Source organism: Nestor notabilis, unplaced genomic scaffold (genome assembly GCF_000696875.1).
Source record: "Nestor notabilis isolate BGI_N333 unplaced genomic scaffold, ASM69687v1 scaffold19007, whole genome shotgun sequence".
Classification (NCBI taxonomy): domain Eukaryota; kingdom Metazoa; phylum Chordata; class Aves; order Psittaciformes; family Psittacidae; genus Nestor; species Nestor notabilis.
This window is the reverse complement of record NW_009935388.1, coordinates 13,056-32,720: the sequence shown is the minus strand read 5'-3', so window position 1 is coordinate 32,720 and position 19,665 is coordinate 13,056. Positions and strand designations below refer to the sequence as shown.

The window sequence follows — 19,665 nt, the reverse complement described above, 5'->3', positions numbered from 1 at the left end:
AGCCCCGTGAGGAGCAGCAGCTGCTCCAGAGCCGGCCCCAGCAAGAGAATGGATGATGCTACATATTAAATTGCACATTGTTTTCCACACACGTACGTGTTTGCATGAGAGGTTTCCTTTTGGTTCTATTTTTTTAAGCTGATTTTAAACCAAAACCATGTTGTGTTGCTGTGTTGGTTGCTTTTTGGTTTTTGGGTTTTTTTCCCCACTGTTCCATTTTTCTCTTGTTAATCATGAACTGAATGGGTATAAAATCAATTTTTTTAACTTACTTTTTTAAACTGGCTCTCTTGTAAATAGAATCCAGAGCGACGATGGTTAGTTAGGAATTACTGTACCGGCCACGTGGAACAAATGTACTGGCTGTCCTGTGTTGCTGTGGGAAACCCAGGACGTTGGGCTGGCCCTGTGCCTGTGGGTGCAGGTGAGGTGACCCCTTCCAGCACGCTGGCATTCCCTCTGCATCAGCCACGGGCAGGAAGAGCTGCAGCTGTGCCTTGGATGGACACTCACACGTTCCCACATCAGTAACAGAATTGAAAAGCTGCTTCCCTGCTCCGTGCCACATTCCCAGCTCTGCAGGTGGTGGCCTTCCCAGGGGAAGGTCCGTCCTTCCCACACAGCAGGGACGGCTCCAGCAGAGCTGAGGCTCGGCAGGTGAACATGCGGCTGCTCTGCCTCTGCCACCTGTGTGTAGATCCTCCTCCTCACACTGGGCTCTGCTCCCACTCTCAGGGTCCCCTTAGGAGTCTGAGCCGGGTGCCCTGTGGGGCAGGGGCTGCAGAGCTGCACCCGTTGCTGCACAGGGCGGTTTTCAAGGGAGGCAACTTAGCTGGCCCTAAGCTGAGCGATGTCTGGCTTTGAGGACACCGGCTTCCACATCATGGGAAGATCTTTGTGTGAAGCTATGGGGGAAGTCACACAGCCTTGACTGGTGTTGGTGGGTACTTGTAGCACAGGGAGAAGAGCTCCCACCTTACAAAGGACTGGTGAATGCTGTTTCTTAGTCACAGTGCCAAGCACCACAACAAAAGAGGTCACCTTGCGAGCAGAGCAGGTAAGTCTTGGTCCATTCACCCTCTCCAGTTTTACAGGGATAAGTGAGGGGTGCTGGTCCCTGTTCCTGATGGCAGTGGTTATCACGGTGTCCGTTGGTGCAGGGCACACACAGGCCACAGCGTGCATGAGAACTGCTGTAGGACTCTGTACAGCCTGGTGAGACGCTGTTGTTACTCCTCCTGCATCACACGGAGCCGTACCGGGACCAAGCTTCTTCCTGGGACAGAAAGCGGTGCCAAAGGCGGGGAGGATGCTGCTGTCGTGGGACTGACCCTACATGAGGGAACTTGGCAACGGATTCCTACCCCTTGGTCCTGCCTCGGCTGCACCCAGTGTCAGACCCTGGAGAAGTGAAGGGGGTGAAACAGAAGCCCTTGAACTGCCAGTCACACCGGTCCTGCCTTCTTTTTCCTTTTCTTTTTCTTCCTGTCTCCCTCTCGTGAAGTCACAAGGAGAAGAGGATGTACTCCATGGCATAGCTGATGGTATTGAGTCGGTCAGGACAACGCTTGTTGGTTACCAGTGCTTCTTCCAAGGAGACATATATTTTTAATAAACAGAGAGTTACAAAGAGCTCTGTCTTTGAGACCTTCTTGTTGAGTCCTTCACTGGGTGCTGGAGCTGGTTTTTTGGTGCTGATCTTTAGTATCTCCATCTGCTCTGTCCATGCAACGTGGTGACAGTGCTTAAAACAATAAATAATGCTTTTTTTTGTAGTATAAGGTGGTCACTGAGAACCTGCCTGAAAGCAAATGAGATGGGAAAAGAAAACCACAAAGGAAGGAGTAGGCTTATTTACAGCCATAACCAGGCCACTGAAAAGCTCTTCTAGGTGAGTGCTTGTAACATAGATTGACTCTGGTCTCAGACCATAGATGTATTTTGGGTCATGGCTTGACTTTTTACAAGGGGACTTTTCATCAAGGACTGTAGCAATAGGACAAGGGGTGATGGATTCAAACTGAAACAGGGGAAGTTCAGGTTAGATCTAAGGCAGAAGCTCTTCCCTGTGAGGGTGGTGGGACACTGGCCCAGGGTGCCCAGAGAAGCTGTGGCTGCCCCATCCCTGGCAGTGTTCAAGGCCAGGTTGGACACAGGGGCTTGGAGCAACCTGCTCTAGTGGAAGGTGTCCCTGCCCGTGGCAGGGGTTGGAGCTGGAGGAGCTTTAAGGTCCCTTCTGACACAAACAGTCTCATTTCGTGTAGTCCAGATCAGATTCAGCAGCTTTGTAGGGTTTAATATGGTGGTTAGACACAGGGAGCAGAAGAAAAGTTGTAATGACAACAACTGTTTTTTCCTGGTACTTCTAAATGCAGAGAACAGGCGTGTTCACTGGAAGAAAAGTGCGGTTCATACGGTGCTTTGTCATTGAGCTACTTCAAAGGGGAGAGGGGTTTGGGGTATAGATCTTGAATTTGATTTTATATTTTCCTTTCAAACTGCACACAGGAGAAGCAGAGTGAGATTTGAGGGGAGCAGGGGTGTTGTACTAAGCATGGGCATGGAGACTGCAGACAGGTCACAGTTTATGAAGCTTGTTGAACTGAGGGACACCTCAGTTCCAGTGCACAACCTGAAAAAGCTTCAGCCCTCTTCTAATTACCTTCATTTCATTTCAAATAACCACATTTAGTGCTGGCTGCCTTTGATGTTGTATGTAATTACCTGCTGCACTTACTGGGCAAACATGACCTTCTCCTCTGGTAGAGCATGACACCTTTACCTGTGAATGTGCTTGTGCAACTGCCAACCAGTGGCCAGACCAGCCCCTCTTCCTTCCTGCCCCTCCAGAATGCTCAGTGCAGCCACATTCCTAATGGCTCTGTGCTAAAAATACCCTCTCCCTGGACCCTTACCCAAGTCACGTTGCGTTTCCCTTGTGCCTCTAAGATGTTGTTGCTCCCCCAACAGTGAAGAAATCATCAGATTAGGAAAAAAGACGGGGCCTAAACTATAGCTGGGGAAAGGGGGGGCATGTGTGAACTCCTGCCCCCGAGGGTCCAGCTGTGGGGTCAGAAGTAAGGAGGAACTCTACAGCTACAGAGCAAGTGTCAGCACACGCTGTAGCTTCCTTCCACAATGATGTGTCCAGAAGAAACTGCTGCTGCGATGCCACCCCCTGGAGCAGTCTGTGGGCATCGCAGGAGGAGCACCCAGACCCAGCTTTTTTAAGCCAGCAACTGATTTATGTCCCACAGTCGTCCGAGGTGGGCGACTGAACCAGGCAACATTCAGCCTAGTGAAATAAACCCTGGACCAGCCTGCACGGGCACCCTCAGTGCACAGGCATCTGCAAAGCAGAGCGATTGCAGCCAATCTGCCTGTCAGGAATGGTCACTGGAAATCCAGCTACTTGAGGTCTGATCCAACCGGGAGAGGAATTCTTGCCCTACTTAAAAAGCTATGGTAAATACTGACTGTGACTGCTGTGTGACAGTTCATAGATCTGATCTAGTAGTTAGTTTATTGAGTTCTCATCAGGAAATCTGGGAATGTAAAATATTTAATAAGTACAGATTAATGGGTGGTCAATACTATTTACCATTTACCACTTAAGCTTACTATATGTATCTGAAATGTGCCATGCATGCAAAAAACGCCACTCACCACGCCATGGATGCCTGCTGTCAGGTAAGGGATCTCTCAGCCTTGAGGGGTAACCTTGAGAGGTGGCCCTGCTCACTGGGAGATCACAAGGTAGCTATGACAGCCAGAGGAAATACCTGGTCTTGGAATACTTTTAATGTTCTCATTGCCACTTACTACTACAATCAGATATTTACTCAACCTGTTCATACAAGAGCAGACTCATGTCATGAAAAATGTTAAATGTTTATTTCTAACTAAGTGTTAAACAGTTCCAGAGAATGAAAACTATTGCCTAGAGGAAAACCATTCCATTTATTCAACGAAGACTTCCTAAAAAGTACATAGATTAATCACCACCAAGGAGGAGATCCTGGTTTCTCTTCCACTGCTCCCATGACACCATGCTCCCGCAGAGCTGACAGCCTCTTTCATCCAGCAGAACGTTTCCAGGAGACACTCCTGTCCTCCTTTCTGCAGTTGTGACTCTCGTTATTCTTGTTCGTTTGAAAGAAACCCTTTTGCTCTGTCCAGTTTGTCCAGAACCTCACTATAAAGACCAATCATCTGGAGAACATAAGGACCATAGTTGTTAACAAGTTCTACCATTTAACTAGATAATACAAGAAAGCAACAGGGCACAAAAGCAAGAGAATAGGTAGGAGACTACCACCAGGTTCTAAACCGAAAACTGATGTCAAGATTTTGGCACAGGTTTAAATACAGTGGTTTAAGAAAAAAACAGTTAAATCAATGCAACCTGACAAAGGTAGGTTTATTTATACTGCCATAAAGCATAGTTTATAGCTGAGTCTTGTGTCAGGGAATAAACCTACTCACAGAACCACAGAATATCTGAGGTTGGAAGGAAGCAATCTCAATTCTTATTGTCCTAACTGGTGTTATATTCACATCAGCTTAAAACCTATTTATAAGACCTTAGATAATTCTAGAAACCAGGTTTGAAAGTGTTCATACAGCTGATCTAAGTAAACTGGTACAGCACCTTGGCTTGAGTGAAAGCAAGCAAGGTACAAGGGTTCTCCTATGGCCACACACAGACAGAAGTTTATTTCCAGACAGGCATTCACACAACCCTTCCAGTAAAAGGACACTTCATTACTCTTTCTATTGTCTATCAAATCGTTTTGGCCCCACTTTGAAAAAGCCTTTCAGCATCAAGCTCTCCCAGCCTATTTAGGTACCATGAAACTGCAGTGGTTTCTTCAGGCAGATCCATATCTAAAATTCAGGCCAGACCTCAAATCCCACATCCTCAAATCCATCTGTTTACACTTACATGGCCTTCATAGCTCTTCTTCAGAGATCCTAAGTGATTGAGGAAGCGCATTCCTAATCCACACCACTGCTCAGCTTCCCTCCATTTCCCAGTGGTATACTGAAATATTCCTGTATTCCAGGCTCTTGTCATCAACCAAAGGATCTCCATCTCTGGGTAAGCATCCTGGAGTAATAAAGAAGCAGCAGCAGCTCATCAGAAAGTAGACTTTTCACTTTAAAACTGACAAGAGTGCGTTAGAGCTTAGTTTTAGAGTGGGAAAACAGTTATTTGGGTTTTTTTCTCGTAAGCAAAGGGCAATTCCTTCAGAGCCATCCCGTACTTCACAGTTCACCTGCACTACTGCAGATGGGTAAGTCATGTTGTAATTACATATCGGTAGATCAGAAAATAGAATTCTGTGGGACTGGAATGAAAACTGCCTTTGTAACTGCAGAACAGAATCCAGAATACCCTGCAATACCTGAACACGGTGGGGAACTGATTCAGCTGGGGAAGGGAAGGACAAGCAGTTACTGATTTGTCATGCAAATCCTTAAGGGGAGGCCGGAAGGACCTAAGTAAGAGGGCCTAGACTGAATTTCTGAACTAGGTGCACCAGCTTTCTAACTGATAATGGACTGATGTGATGCCCCAGTGTCCTTCTCCTAGCACAGTACCAATTAGTACCTGTTGCCATGAGCAAGACTGCAAAAGGTGACCTTCTAGTGCTGTGGAGTTTTGCTGCTGTGAGAATCAGTCCACATTAACATTTCGTTTGTAGCCCTCGACAAGAACATTATCAAAATTAGAGATGAGGACTTCAGTGGAAGGCAGGCACGAATGTGGGGACACTGGCTTTTTGGAAAGTCAGGAACAGCATATCTTTATGCCACTTTCATAAAGAAGAGGCATTCAAACCTTTAACAACCAACCATCCATGCAATGGAATAAAGCTATGAAACATAGTATTGGTTTACTAGTCCTGAACAGGAATACTCCTTAACTGATTTTCACCTATCAAATCTTAAGTAGAAATGTCTGACTTTCTCAGTACAACTGACTTCACTGTACAGCAGTTTGCTTCAGGCTTGCAAGGAGCAGCAGAAATGCTTACAGGAAGAAAGATTTTACTCTCCATAAACCTGTCCTCACAGAAACAAAGCACATGGTGCTACAGGTACTGACAGCTCAGTTCTAGGAACCCAGTTCTAGGTCATTCATTAAAAACAATAATGTAGTACGTTCCCAAATACATTTAACAAGACAGAGCTGAAACAAAAGCAAGTCTGGTCTCCAGATTTTAGCTGGCTTTAAACTGATCTAGAAAAGTAATCTGCATTTAAAAAAAAAGCCCAACATATTCAGCATGAGAACGTCGAAGGCAAGAGGAGGAACGATAGGATGTCTCAGCTCCAGATGTGTCTAAAGTAGGCACTGAAAATTTGGCCTTGAATTTCTCTAAAAAAGCCCTTACAAAATCCAGGGATCCTCATAATTAATCATAAAGATCCAAGAAGCATTTCTTTTGAGGTAATGTCAGTGTATCTTTTACTGAAGAAATCTTGGCTGCCCGACACATCACACCAGGCACTGCTCAGTCTACTCATCATTCTCAGCCTGATGAGATTTGTTATTTTTCATGTGCTCAGGATCACCCCCCAGTCTCTTGTTCTCCTGTTCAACTCACTGTGCTGCTGATTACGCTCAGACCATCTTCAAAGTAGTCCCACGCCTCCTGCAGTACACAGGCATCCAGGTCTGTTAACCCAGTTGGTAAAGAAAGATTTATCAAGCTGTGTAAGCATTTGCTGAGAATTGAAACAGAGCAAAAGAGGGAAGATTAAATACCATGTGCACAAGCAGCTAGTTTTAAGTATGAGCAGCACAGTAACTTATGTCTCTGTGATTGTTACACAGACAAGTCCACCCTGGTGCTTACTACATTCACATTACTCAAGCAGAAACATACATCTGATATTATATCAGATGTCATTCATACAAACTATGCCAAAAGAGAGCCAAAAGCAGCATGCAATTCATGATTTTCACTGCTCAGCTCTAAAGAAACACAGAAGGAAAGACATAATATTTTCTAGGGTGCTACACGTAACAGTGAGGAAAAGGCACACTTTCTAACTTCCCCAACAAGAAGTAAGTAGTCAGCAGCCTCAGAAAATCAGTAATAAATACGTGGTTTCTGAAAACAGGTTTTTCTTTCTCAATGTGAAGTGAGAAAAGCCGTATGAACTGTTGCCTTTGCCCAGGGGTTACTGCAAGGAACTTGGAAAGGAGAAAAGAAGTCCTTTATGGGATATAAACAAGAGAGAAGCACACATGCCAGGTTGGTTTTCAGGTACCATAAGGTACAGCTGTTAGAGCCAGTTACCCAGCAAAATAATGGACTGTGGCATCATATCGCTAACTTACAACTCTTGGCTTTCTTCTCAGCACTTAATTTCTCTTGTTAATCATCTCTTCATTGTTGTTGAAATACCTATTTCACTACTACAGGGTACGATTGGAAATGAACTCCTTCCTCACAAGAAACAGCCAGACACCCCCTCTGGATACAATTCTCATTTTCCTTCCTCAGTAGATTCATTTATTGGAAATACAATTGTCTCAAAAAATATGCCCAGGAAACACCTTGCAGTTAACACATCTATTAGTCATGACTGAGAGGTACATTGGTTGGCCAGCAAGAAGTGGAACCTTGCACATAAGCTAAACCCCACTTTTTCCAAGTGAAAGGCCTTATTCCCTGTCAGCATCTCCAGTCAAAAGCTCATGGCAAAGCTATGTGGTAACACTCACCTAAATTTCTCAACATCAATGACAGTCTGCTTTCTGTGAAGGTTTAATGCACTCTTGAGAGCTTTCTTACACAGTAGAGGATACCGAGCTGGAGATTCCATTGCTAATGCTTAAAACCAGAAGAAAATAGAGAAGAAGAAGAAGAAAGAAATTACTGGAGCCAGACTTTAATCTCATTGGTCACTAAACTAAACTACAGCACAATGCCTGCTTGTCATAAACAACTGCAAAGAGATTTGCTGAATGCCTGGGCTGGTCACAAGCTAGTGACCAGTCTACTACTTTCTTACTGGATGCTGCACGATACATGATAACCCTGGTCACCCCAAATGAATTGGAAAAAGCAACAAAAGCTGGTTTTCATGACTTGAACAACTATGAAAGCACAAATGCAGCCCTTACATGCAATGATTTCTAGCGTTTTGACCTCTGTTTGTGGTTGCTCCCATACTGACTCCATAAGGTTGTGGAGTGCTGGATCATTCAGTTTGGATCTTGCTTCAAATTCATAAAGCAGCAGCAATGTGTCTGTTGGGTCTTTAGCAAAATCTCCTATAGAAGAGACAGAATTACCTGTATGTAGTGATTCATCTTCTTAAAGGCACCTGGTGTACCACAAGGTAAAACTTTTGCTTCCAACAGGCAGGAAAACCATTAAGGTATTCAGATTTCACAGCAGAGCAAGTGGAACTCTGAAGCTGGCTCAGACAGAAGCCTCAGATGTCCAAAACACAACCCCACCACCATGCCTCCCCCTCAGTAAAAACATCTGGCTTGTCTGTAATTAGCTAAATTCATGGAACCACCCCAGGCAAGGTATCAGATAGTAGGAAAGCCTTTTATCATCTGCTTCAACACTCTCCTCCTGAGACAGCAATTCCATGTGTCCTGTATTTCTCATTAATACAGTGACTAACTTTAAGAGTTGCATGTGCTGCACAGACACACGCTGTAGCTTACCTGTTAGTTTCAGAACTTTCCAGATCTCCTTGCATGCCTGGAGGTGCTGAAGGGCCTGAGTCAAAAGCTCCACCTATTTTACAAAATGGAAGAAGTTATTTTTGTCATAGTTTTAAAAGAGAAAGGGATGTACATGTCACAGCAGGACGAATCTTTATACCTAACTATAAAGCAAACCAAGAACCAGCCGCGTTAGCACATCATCTGCACCAGTTACTGTTTCTTTTTTCCAAAGACCTCCACAGCTCAGACAAAGCCTCCTCACACCCAGCATTCCATTGGTCCAGAAAAAACCATCTGGGTTCCTATGGAGGATCATTTATTTTACCTCCCAAGCATAAAATAGTGCTACTGAGAGTGACCAACCCCCAAATCCCAGAACACAAACTGCTGTGCATTGCACCCCACAACATAAGTTTCTACCACAATCACTGTACAGCAGACTTCCGTGCTTCTGTCATAACCACTTACATCTTCCTTCATCTTACCACAGTAAGTGCAGCACCCCAAAAAAGGATGCATGCTTAAAAAACCAAACGTAACTGTGAGCCTTATCACAACCAGACTGGTAACTACTTTCAGCAATGGCATAATCCTAAAGATGCAGTAATTATCTGCCTGACCAACCAATGTTCAGCACCAGACTCCTTACAAAATATTTTAAGGTAGGCTTAAATTCCTCTAAGAGAAGGTACTGCCATGACCTTTGGCTGATATAAATCTGTTCAAACTCACAGAAATCCAACATTTACAATTGTTTGGAAAGCACAAGGTGCATTGGTACTAATGAGATATGAAAGGTTTTCCTGCTTACATTCTTAATCTTTGGATGCTGGAGGGGAACTCTTCATCAGGGACTGTAGCAATAGGACAAGGGGTGATGTGTTTAAACTGAAACAGGGGAAGTTCAGGTTGGAAATAAAGGAAAAGTTCTTCCCTGTGGGGGTGCTGAGGTGCTGAAACAAACTGCCCAAAGAACTGGTAAAACTGCCCAAAGAACTGGTAAATGCTCCATTCCTGGTAGCATTCAAGGCCAGGTTGGACAGAGCCTTGGGTGACATAGTCTAGGGTAAGGCATCCCTGCCTGTGGCAGGGGTTGGAACTGGATGATCTTAAGGTCCTTTCCAGCCCAGACCATTCCATGATTCTCAACATTCTGCTCTGAGTAAAAAAAAAACTAAGACTTCAAACTCAAAAGACAATCAATGCTCCCCGATACCTACAGCAGCAGTTACCTGAGCAATGCCCTACCTGTTCAGAAGGTGGTACTGGTTGTCTCCCCATTTCCAGATCAACTGCAGCTGCCATTAACAGGCATGTCTTCTGAGCAATTAGAACAGCTTTGTCCGAAGGGCAAAACTGGGACAACTGACACCGAAAACAGGGAAACGTAATGAGAACCGAGCCCATATCAAGCAATTTCTTCACAGACAGATGATTGCTGAGTCTCTTCTATGAGGCTTTTAGTAATCAGCCATAACTATATAATCATTGCAATTTTACTCGTACAATTACACAAGAAGATTAAATCTAAAGCATGAAGCAGTGTCCGAGTCCCCTCTCTACAAAGACATACAAAACTGACAGTGTTGGTAGAAGTTCTGTCTGGAGATTAGGGCTCGAGTATTTTAACAGGTTTATATTAATGATACAGTTCCCAAGGATCAGAATCCACTTATTTTAGAAAGTTCTCACTGAAGTCCAAGTTTCTTATGACATTTTTAAGCAACAGAATGTAAAGTATAACAACAAGTCAGTCTCCTTGTGAGAAAAGCACTCCACCTTCAGAGCCAAGGAGATGCCTAATACATAAATGTAAATTCCAACAGACCCAGACAGGTGACAATATTCCTCAATCAGAGATACTATTAGCAAGAGCACGTACCTTGAAAGACAGTAGGAAAAAATCCCTCATCTTTCCAGGGCAGCCCCTGAGCTGTACAGCCAAGTTCCAAGCTAACAAAGACATAAAAATTGGAAACTGAAGTAAAAATCTTCAGTATTACAGGTATACCCATCTAATCTCTAGTCACAGGCAGTTCACATTCTGCAATTCAAAGGGCAGTAAAGGGGGGGGGGATTATTGCTCTTAGCAGCAATTCTTTTTTAGACACTGAAGAAAACCATTATTCTTTCTGCCTGATCTTCATTTTATGTCTGTTACAGAGTCTTGGTAGCGAATGGCTAAGAGAAAGATGGTGAACTCTGAAGAACTGTATCACGGACACATGCAATTCCTGTAGCGAAGGGAATAACGTATCAGCTGTCCCAGCAGTCAAACAGACCTTGTGTGAGCATTTGTCTTGAAAACTGACTTCAAACATGTGCCATACCATATAGTTTCAGCAGACAGAAAATGCAGCAGAACTTTCAGACTAGCGAAGGCAGCAGCTGCCAAAGGTGACAAGTTTTATAAATCTACTACACTTTTAAACACTTCTTCTTTCCTTAAGGTCTGGCTACGTGGAGGTGGAGGACATTCAGTTCAGGTTTTGTGAGTGCCAACCTACCAACTTTCCTAAACCAGTGAGCTTCAAGGACCCTCATGTCCCCTGTAAATTTTTCTTCTGTGAAAGACTCAGCAAGTCTCTTGTGAGCTGCAAGAAATGTTTTGTTCAAGAAGTCAGTAACACCTTCTGAGCAAAATAAAAACATTTCCAAGTCTAATAACTGCACTAAAAAACAGATGTTTCCAAAACTCCCATGTAACTCCTGATGAAGAGTTATTCTTACAACTTATATCTAACATGCTTGACCAGAGAAGATAGAAATACATCCAAAAGTGCCTCAAACAGCATTTTAGATAAGATACATAAGGCTGCCAGCAAGTTCTGCCTTTTTGAAGTTTACTGACAGAGAAGCATAATGCAGAGGAGTTTTACTTAATTACACAAAAAGTTGAGAGGTTTTAAATAGAATGATAAGTTTGAGGCCTTTCTTCAAGGAACCTGTAATTCATTCAATTCTAGCCTTCATTCTCTCCCAGTTGCAGTAGGAATGGCAAGTGTATGAAAAGCTCCTATGATCTCATTGACTTTCTTGTCCAAAGATCAGAAAATATTTAGGGAAAATAAGTATTCCTTCTGATGGAGGAAGGTGCTCTGTAAAACTCCTGTACCTCGCAAACAGGCAATTCTTTTTCAAAGGGCAGCACATCTTTAAAGGGGGAACCCATTTTGACCAAGCCTCTCCCACCTTTTAGCAGTTTGCAGTTTTCTAGACCTTCCAGGGCAACAAAAAAACCAACCCAAACCATTACCTTCATCTAAACAATGCTCCCTTTGAACAGCAGGAACAGCAAAGTCACCACTGTCAATAACGTCACAGACAGTTCCACTGTTAATTCAGTTTACAAGACCAAACTTCTTCCTTTTGTGGTAGCCCTGCTGCTAAAGACACTAACCCTGTCCCTGCCAGTGCAGTCAGAGTAGGAGACTGTCACTTGAGGCCACCCAGGCTGTGGCTTGTGACCAAATATCTGTTGTTTGCATGCATGGCCTTATGAAGGACTAAAGGAAAACTGCCTGGAAGAAACTGTCCCTTTGTCTGACAGAAGCTCCCAAGTACAGGCTTTTCTACAAAGCTTTTCCAGCACTGGCCTGCAAGCTTTCCATAGCAAAAACCTGTAACACTGAGATCCAGCTTCACAGCACTGTTGAATCTCCAGTTTGCATTTCCACTGACTTCACAGTTGGGAACATGTACTGAAATAAGGAGTATAAACATGTGGTTGGTATGGACCTAATCGTATCAGAAAATGTTCACAGATGGAAGAACTACAGAAAATGTAAATGACATAAAAGTGTACCCAAGGTCAAGTAAGTCAGCATTGAGTTGATGTCTTCATCTCTAGGATGGAGGAAAAGTTAAGGTTTAGAAATTGTTCAATTAAGTTTCTTACAACAAAACATATTATTCATGTTGGAATACATCTCCATAACTATGGATATAGTAATTCTTCCCCTGACAAACACCTTGGCTATTAGAAACTTTCAGCATTTGAAGATGCAGGAGTACTGAAGGACTGATCTGCAGCAGTGAAGGTTGTTGTAGAAGTGCAGTAGGAGCTTTTCTCAGTGGTTGGAACTGCAGGTTAAACTTTAGGCCCCACTGACACTACATTATTTCCTTCACAGTCAAAATGCTGCAGTATAGTTCTCCTGAGCTAACACACCATTTGCAAAGTGGCTGCTCTTCAGCAAGGGAGGTCCCACTCTGAAGTTCTCACTCAGAACTTCTGAAAGATACCACATCCTAGTGTCAAAGTGCCTTAGGCCACCTTCCCCATCAAACACACCTGACATTCTTAACTTAAAAAAAGAGGACGGTGAAGAGCAAATATTTAAAGGAAAGGTTATACAAGTAGACAAGTTATTCCTATGTGATGTCATCAGGTCAAGTTGGGAAGTCATCTGGGTGGACTTGTTACTAGCACAAAAACTGATCTCTCACTTACTCTGCAAGAAAATAAGCCCAGCAAGAAAATATTACCTCATCTGTACAACATATCCACCATAAGAAAATGATCTGGCAAATGGACTCACCTTTTCTCTTCATTTTCTGCCATGACCTTTGACAACGTAAGACGAACCAAACATCTAAATATGAGGAAAACAAGCAATGAAGAAACAAGACTTTTTTTCCAACAGTGTACTTTGTCCTAATTTTCCAGAAAGGATCCCACTTTTCGTCCTTATGCTATCAGCCTGTGAAACTCACAGAATTCAAAGTGTCAGACTGAGAATATTACACTGTTTCCCACCCTATTGCCTTATTTTATGTATCACTTTATTAAATCATGGAACAGTAAGTAAATAAATATACTTTAACACAGGTTTTAAGCAAATATGGGAATAAATACATCTGTCACAGTATTTGTTGCTATAAACATGATGGAATATTTCAGTAAGATACTGCTCCATCAGATGATACAAACAAACTGGTATTTTCACTGAATACATCATTGTAATCTCATTAGAGTTGCTGTTGCTCATCTGTTCACAGGGTAATCCTGAAACTCAGAGCAACTAATGCTATTTGCTTGAGAGGGACTTGGAACACTGACAAACGTCAAAGTTCAGGCTTCAGATACATCTGCAGCACCAAAAAGACTGATAACTAATCTTTCATCTGTTTTCCACCTTTCTCTATAATAAAGTCTTTTCAAAAAAGAAAGCAGAAAAAAATTATCTTTCCTTGTAAATACATTCAGTTCTCACTTTAAAGCTGCAAATAATTGTCGGCGGTTTTGTAAATGCTCAGACAAATACTCCAAAGCTTTGATAGCCACAACTTGCTGTTCATTCTGAAAAGAAATTAAAACATGTTTTGGATAAACTGCATTACCTCAGTTACTACCAAGAATCCCCAAGCCTCAAAGCCCCAGTTTCTACTTTGCGTTACACAACGCATTTGAATAAGACCTTGGACGCATTAAATACTTCAAAATACCTCAAAATGGATGAAATACGTAGAAATAATAGAAGCAGGCCACATTAGAGCTGTCCTACTTATAGGAATAAAGCAAAGACAATGTTATGTACTCTACCTCTAAAGCAATTTGGGCAGCTAAACTCAGGAGGTTAGTGCCTGTATTTTCCTCCCCTCTCAGCTTGTCTTCATGTTGAGATGACTTTTCTGCTAGCTTCCCCATTTCAATAACTGCTTCCACAGCTGAAATATACATAGGAAACATTTAAATATCTTTTCGTAGAAGCAAGTGTAGGGTGCAAAGTTCTACTGCTTTAATGAGGCGTTAGCAACGACTTCTGAAAGGCTATAATGTTTTTTAATATGAAAACCAAGACAAGAAAACCTGACCACAGCAGCACTTCCCCACAATTACGCGTTTCTTCCTAGAGAGGTGCCAAAAGGCTTTTCAAGCTCCTAATCTAAGGAAACGAGGATGCCATACAAATTAAACTAGCTCACATCCTTCATTTTGTTCTGCTAAATAACTGTCACCGAAGACAGAAGACTTTCTCTAATACATTGTCTGGGCGTCATTCCAAGCTCCCACATCTTGGCTTATACTAAGGGTGCTGCTGCTTTTATGTTCACACTGTACTGTGGTTCCCACTCTATAGTATGTGAACAAATTAAGCTGTCATTAAAAAGATGTATAGAGAAGAATTAATTGGCATGGAATTCATCAGAAAATAAGCTCTGCATGTTACTCTGTATTCTAAGCAAGTATAGACTGTAGTTCTTAATTTTCATTACTTCAGCCAAGATTCTCATTAAAATATGGAGTAGCAGAACTCATTATCAAGAAGCAAGAGTCTACAGAGATATGTCATGCTGAAAGTCGTCTCAGTAATTCATGTATTTTCTGGTAACTTCAGGCTCTACTTGTCCAGAGAACCTAAGAGCAGCAATAATGGTTCTGTTAAGGTTCATTTAGCTCAGCAACCTTTTTTTATGTTGTATATGACAACAAACAGAAGAATATTAGCACCAGTAAGTCTACAGCAATGCTCATCCTGGGATGTTGCTACAGCTTCTGCCCATGAAAAGGTTAGAAACTTCCCAGCCAGAGGCTCCATCCAGACAGTAACAGAAATGGCCATGGACTCTGCATAGTATATATTGTGTGTACAAAGAATCCCACTGTCAGTTGAAATCTACAGCCTGACAGTTTCAATGACTTTACAGACCCTTCTTCTAGCTACCCTCTGTGGTATCTTGCTCAAGATGAACAGTCCAATTGGTATTTCCTAATCTATTCAGCACTTCTGCTCCTTGTAGTGAACCCTTTATTTTTCAAGTTCTACCTTTATTAGTATCTTTCTCCACCACTGCAATCTTATAGACACTGAATTTAGTAAAGATGCTGTTTGGATCACATCTCTCTGCTTCTTTAACTGCCTCTTTAGCCTATTCACAGAAGAGATTAAAGGAAATCAGTACAATGACATCTAGAAACCAGTAATATAATTTGCAATAGAACAGAGCTGAAAAGATAAAGTGGCTTTTCGGCAGGGCCTGTTGCAGCAGGATGAGGGGTGATGGTTTTAAACTAGAAGAGGGAGACTGAGGCTGGACTTGAGAATAAACTTTGTACAATGAGGGTGGTAAAATCCTGGCACAGGTTGTCCAGAGAGGTGGTGGATGCCCCATCCCTGAAGCCATTCCAGGCCAGGCTGGATGTGGTTCTGAGCAACCTGCTCTAGTTGAACTGTCCCTGCTCATTGCAGGGGGTTGGAACTAGATGAGTTTTGAAGTTCCTTTCCAACCCAAACCATTCCGTGATTATATGATTAAGTCCCAATGACATAGCTACAAAAATAAAACCATCACAAATAAATCAGTATCTATACATATATACCTTGTCAACTTGTTTCAGGTGGAGATAGCAAGAAGCCATGTTCCTCTGCAGCTTAGCCAAGTTCTGATCTATCTGTCCGGGGGTGTAGAAACTGACAGAATAATTGTACCAGTGAAGAGCTTCGGAATAGCTTTTTGCCTGGGAAATTAAAAACCAACCAACCAAACACCCTTATTGGGGTGATCAAACTGCCCAAATTAAAAAAATAAATAAATAAAAGGTCATAGGAAATGAAAGATTTAGATAATCAAATATATTCCAGTATAAGCTTTCTCCTAGAAGGGTGATCCACAGGTAACATTCACAGTAGAACTGCCCCTTTACCTCTTCCTGCTCTTCCCTTATTCTTTGGCTATTCTCAAAGACAAGGACACGAATGGATGGCAACTAACCATCAGAGCAACTGACCATCTGACCAGCTCTGATGGTCAGATATAGGCAGAGGCTACTATGTGTCTGGTCTACATGTGCCTATGTCAGACCACCAGAGCAACTGACCAGCAGCTGACCATCAGAGAGTAAGAACTGTAAAACAAACAGCTCAATGTAAAGAATATTTTCAGGTTTTTGTACCACTCCCAGGACAGAACCGGAATGTCGAGCTGCACAGGTTCCTTGGCTGATCAGTTCTGTTCATAACTGTTCCCATGCACAAACCTAAAGATGAGGCTACCTCAAACTTGATGTTGTAATGGAAAACAGCACGCAGCTGGCAGAAAATAAAACTAGTGCCAACTGGAACAGGATTCTTAGTAACAGTTCGCACTCCAACCAAAACCAGACACAGCAAAGAGGTCACAAAAAGCAGATCTTCATTATCAGTCATACAAATAACACTACTGTTTGGTCCCACACCTCATAATGTTTGGCAGCCATGTCCCACAAGATGATGTGCAGCCGGCTCAAGGCTTCAGGCAACAGCTGTTTCCCAGCATAATAACCTGAAAAGATACTGCAAATCATCACTTTACAAGAACTTGAAGAAGCACACTGAGAAGAACTAAGAACTATCCGAGAAAGACTGTCCCACAGCCTACAACAACCTTTTAACTGTCTTCCAAGGGGGCCTACAAGAAATCTGGAGAGGGGAAATGGCTTTAACCTGCCAGAGGGGAGATTGAGATGAGCTCTGAGGCAGAAGCTCTTCCCTGGGAGGGTGCTGAGGTGCTGGCACAGGGTGCCCAGAGAAGCTGTGGCTGCCCCATCCCTGGCAGTGTTCAAGGCCAGGATGGACACAGGGGCTTGGAGCAACCTGCTCTAGTGGAAGGTGTCCCTGCCTGTGGCAGGGGTTGGGACTGGATGAGCTTTAAGGTCCCTTCCAACACAAACCAGTCTGGGGTTCTCTGGTTCTACGATACAATAAAAAAACACCCACCCAGCAACAGTTACAGCCAAGACCCAGTGCTGCTTCTGGGGGGAAAATCAAAGAAACAAATAAAACAAAACAAAACCACAGACAAACAACAAACCCACACCAAAACAGTGGGTAAGAGGAAACTTTTCATGCTCGAACAGTGCAAATGTAGCTCTTGCACCTCCCTGGATGTTACGTAAAATACAATCTGATTTCCAGCAGATCTTACAATCAAATAATATTACAGTGCTACAGGCGCAAAAGACCTGAAAAAGAAACTGTTATTCAGGTGCTTAAACAAGGATGTGCAACATGGCTTAATACTGACAGAAACACATTGGGCTGGGGGGACAAAGTATTAACGTTACACAGAACTCTGGTAAGTATTTCTAATCCCACATGTATCAGCCACATGCAGTGTATGCTAAGAAGGAACAAGTGAATTTAAGCCTGAGCTTTACCATGACTGTCATTCATGATGGAAGTGGAGAACTGCCATACAGAAGAAACATAAGGGAAAACAGACACAAATAGAAAGAAAGATGAGAATAAGCCAAAATAAAAGTGAAAATCAGAATTCAAGGCTTCAGTCTACTAAATTCAGCTTTCAGTAAACAGCAGCAAAACATGGATACAGACCTATAATAATTTCTTCAACCTTCTGCTTAGCAAGCAGGTTTCTCTTATTCTGCAACAGGAACTCGATGTGGAGCAGGGCAATTCTTCCATGGTCAGGTGAAGATTCAAATCGTTCAGAAACAGATTTCAGAAAATCAAAACCAACTGATTCCCTATTCACACAGATGCAATTTTAAGAGGCTGCACAAGAAGAGCTGTTAATTTTCCATTCTAAAGAGTAACATATTCATGCCATACAGCATGTTTCTCATTAACACTACTGGCAATCACACAGACAGAGTGAGTCAAGGTATGAATTTACTGCAGTTCATCTATTTAGTTCTAACTTCTATCAGCACACACTTGTTCCACAGTATTCACAAGAGTTTACTCCTCACAATGAAAGAGTAAGAATTTACTGCAAGATGGAAGCATATCCATAAGCAATCATGATGGAGCATTCAACTGCGTGAAATGTCAACCTCAAGTTGTTTTGCAGGAACTTGTTCACCCTTACACTGTTTTCCAGTTATTCTAGGTCTCCTTCTGTGAGGTTTTATTTAAAATAAAGCATCAATGTAACAGATGTTCTTTGCTTATAAAAGAACATCATGAAGCCCAAATATTGTGTTCACCCCACTTAGTGATGCTTTCATACCTTCCATGCTCCAGCAGCAGTTTGGCAGTATTCAGACAAAAGTCTAAAGACATCTCATGGTGCAGGAATTCTGCAACAGCTAGACAGAACAGAGCAGTAGAGATTATTTATCAACCTGGACACTTAACTGCTCAATTTGCCATTTACCTCTTACAACTTCTTTGGAAAAAAAAAACCCAACACAACTAAAATCCCCAATGTAATAGTTCTAAAACCAAAGGAAAATTAAAACATGTCTATAGCACTTTGAGTTTCCTTTCACTGTACAGTTCTTGTAATACTACAGAAAGGTGACAGACTGATAGCCCAGAATTCTATTCCTACGTCTCTTTAAACAGGAACAGCAGAGGCATTAGTAGCACAAACTTTTGCCTTAAGCTGCTTTCCATCAAAATGACTCATTCTTATCCAGCAGGAACCACTTAAGACTGAGATCAGTGCTCAGGCTACATGGTGGTATCACACTGCAATGGGAAATACTTAAGCCTAATGCCTTTAGCATCAGCTGTTGAATTGACTGGTGCTGATAAGCAGGCATCAGTTTTAGACCACTCAGATACAGTTTAAAAACTGTCAGACTGTGTTGATGGTTAATAACAAGATTTAGACATTTGTAGCTTGGATGAGGTCAGAGAAGGAACACACAGGACATGACTGTAAGAGCTGTTGTTAAAGGAAGCACTTCTAAGGCACCTGTGTACAAATGCACAATACAAGATTTTAGTCAAATGCCTAAAACTTGGCAGGAGCCTTCATGCAAGAGACAGAGAAGCTGCAGCGCACGGACACAACACTCTCCTGCCAGCCACACAAGACAGACAGCCACTCACTCACTGGTGAACATGCTTCAAAACTGACTGGAGTCTTAGTGCTACTAACATAAGCTGAGCTGTTGTGATAGGCAGCACTATGGCTTCACAATTCAAACTGCACAACAGAAGCCAACTATTGCAAAGGGAAGTTTTGAACAACCGTCCACTGGAAAGCTGGCTGAAATTCCCCAGAAG

The 19,665-nt window shown here is 42.6% G+C and overlaps 1 protein-coding gene across 1 annotated transcript in view; it reads right to left on the bottom strand.

Moving 5' to 3' along the window:
• Positions 1–4,137: 4,137 nt before the first annotated feature.
• TEX11 (testis expressed 11) overlaps positions 4,138–19,665 on the bottom strand; it is a gene marked incomplete at its 5' end in the record, with an annotated part of 26,375 nt that continues 10,847 nt past the window's right edge. The window contains 18 exons of the mRNA XM_010017831.1: positions 4,138–4,212; positions 4,946–5,110; positions 6,615–6,735; positions 7,742–7,850; positions 8,144–8,293; positions 8,702–8,774; positions 9,953–10,069; positions 10,587–10,657; positions 11,212–11,298; positions 12,510–12,550; positions 13,246–13,299; positions 13,921–14,006; positions 14,250–14,374; positions 15,475–15,577; positions 16,029–16,166; positions 16,884–16,969; positions 18,022–18,173; positions 18,659–18,737. Coding sequence (XP_010016133.1) covers positions 4,138–4,212; positions 4,946–5,110; positions 6,615–6,735; positions 7,742–7,850; positions 8,144–8,293; positions 8,702–8,774; positions 9,953–10,069; positions 10,587–10,657; positions 11,212–11,298; positions 12,510–12,550; positions 13,246–13,299; positions 13,921–14,006; positions 14,250–14,374; positions 15,475–15,577; positions 16,029–16,166; positions 16,884–16,969; positions 18,022–18,173; positions 18,659–18,737 — 1,832 coding nt within the window. The remainder of the gene's footprint in view (positions 4,213–4,945; positions 5,111–6,614; positions 6,736–7,741; positions 7,851–8,143; positions 8,294–8,701; positions 8,775–9,952; positions 10,070–10,586; positions 10,658–11,211; positions 11,299–12,509; positions 12,551–13,245; positions 13,300–13,920; positions 14,007–14,249; positions 14,375–15,474; positions 15,578–16,028; positions 16,167–16,883; positions 16,970–18,021; positions 18,174–18,658; positions 18,738–19,665) is intronic.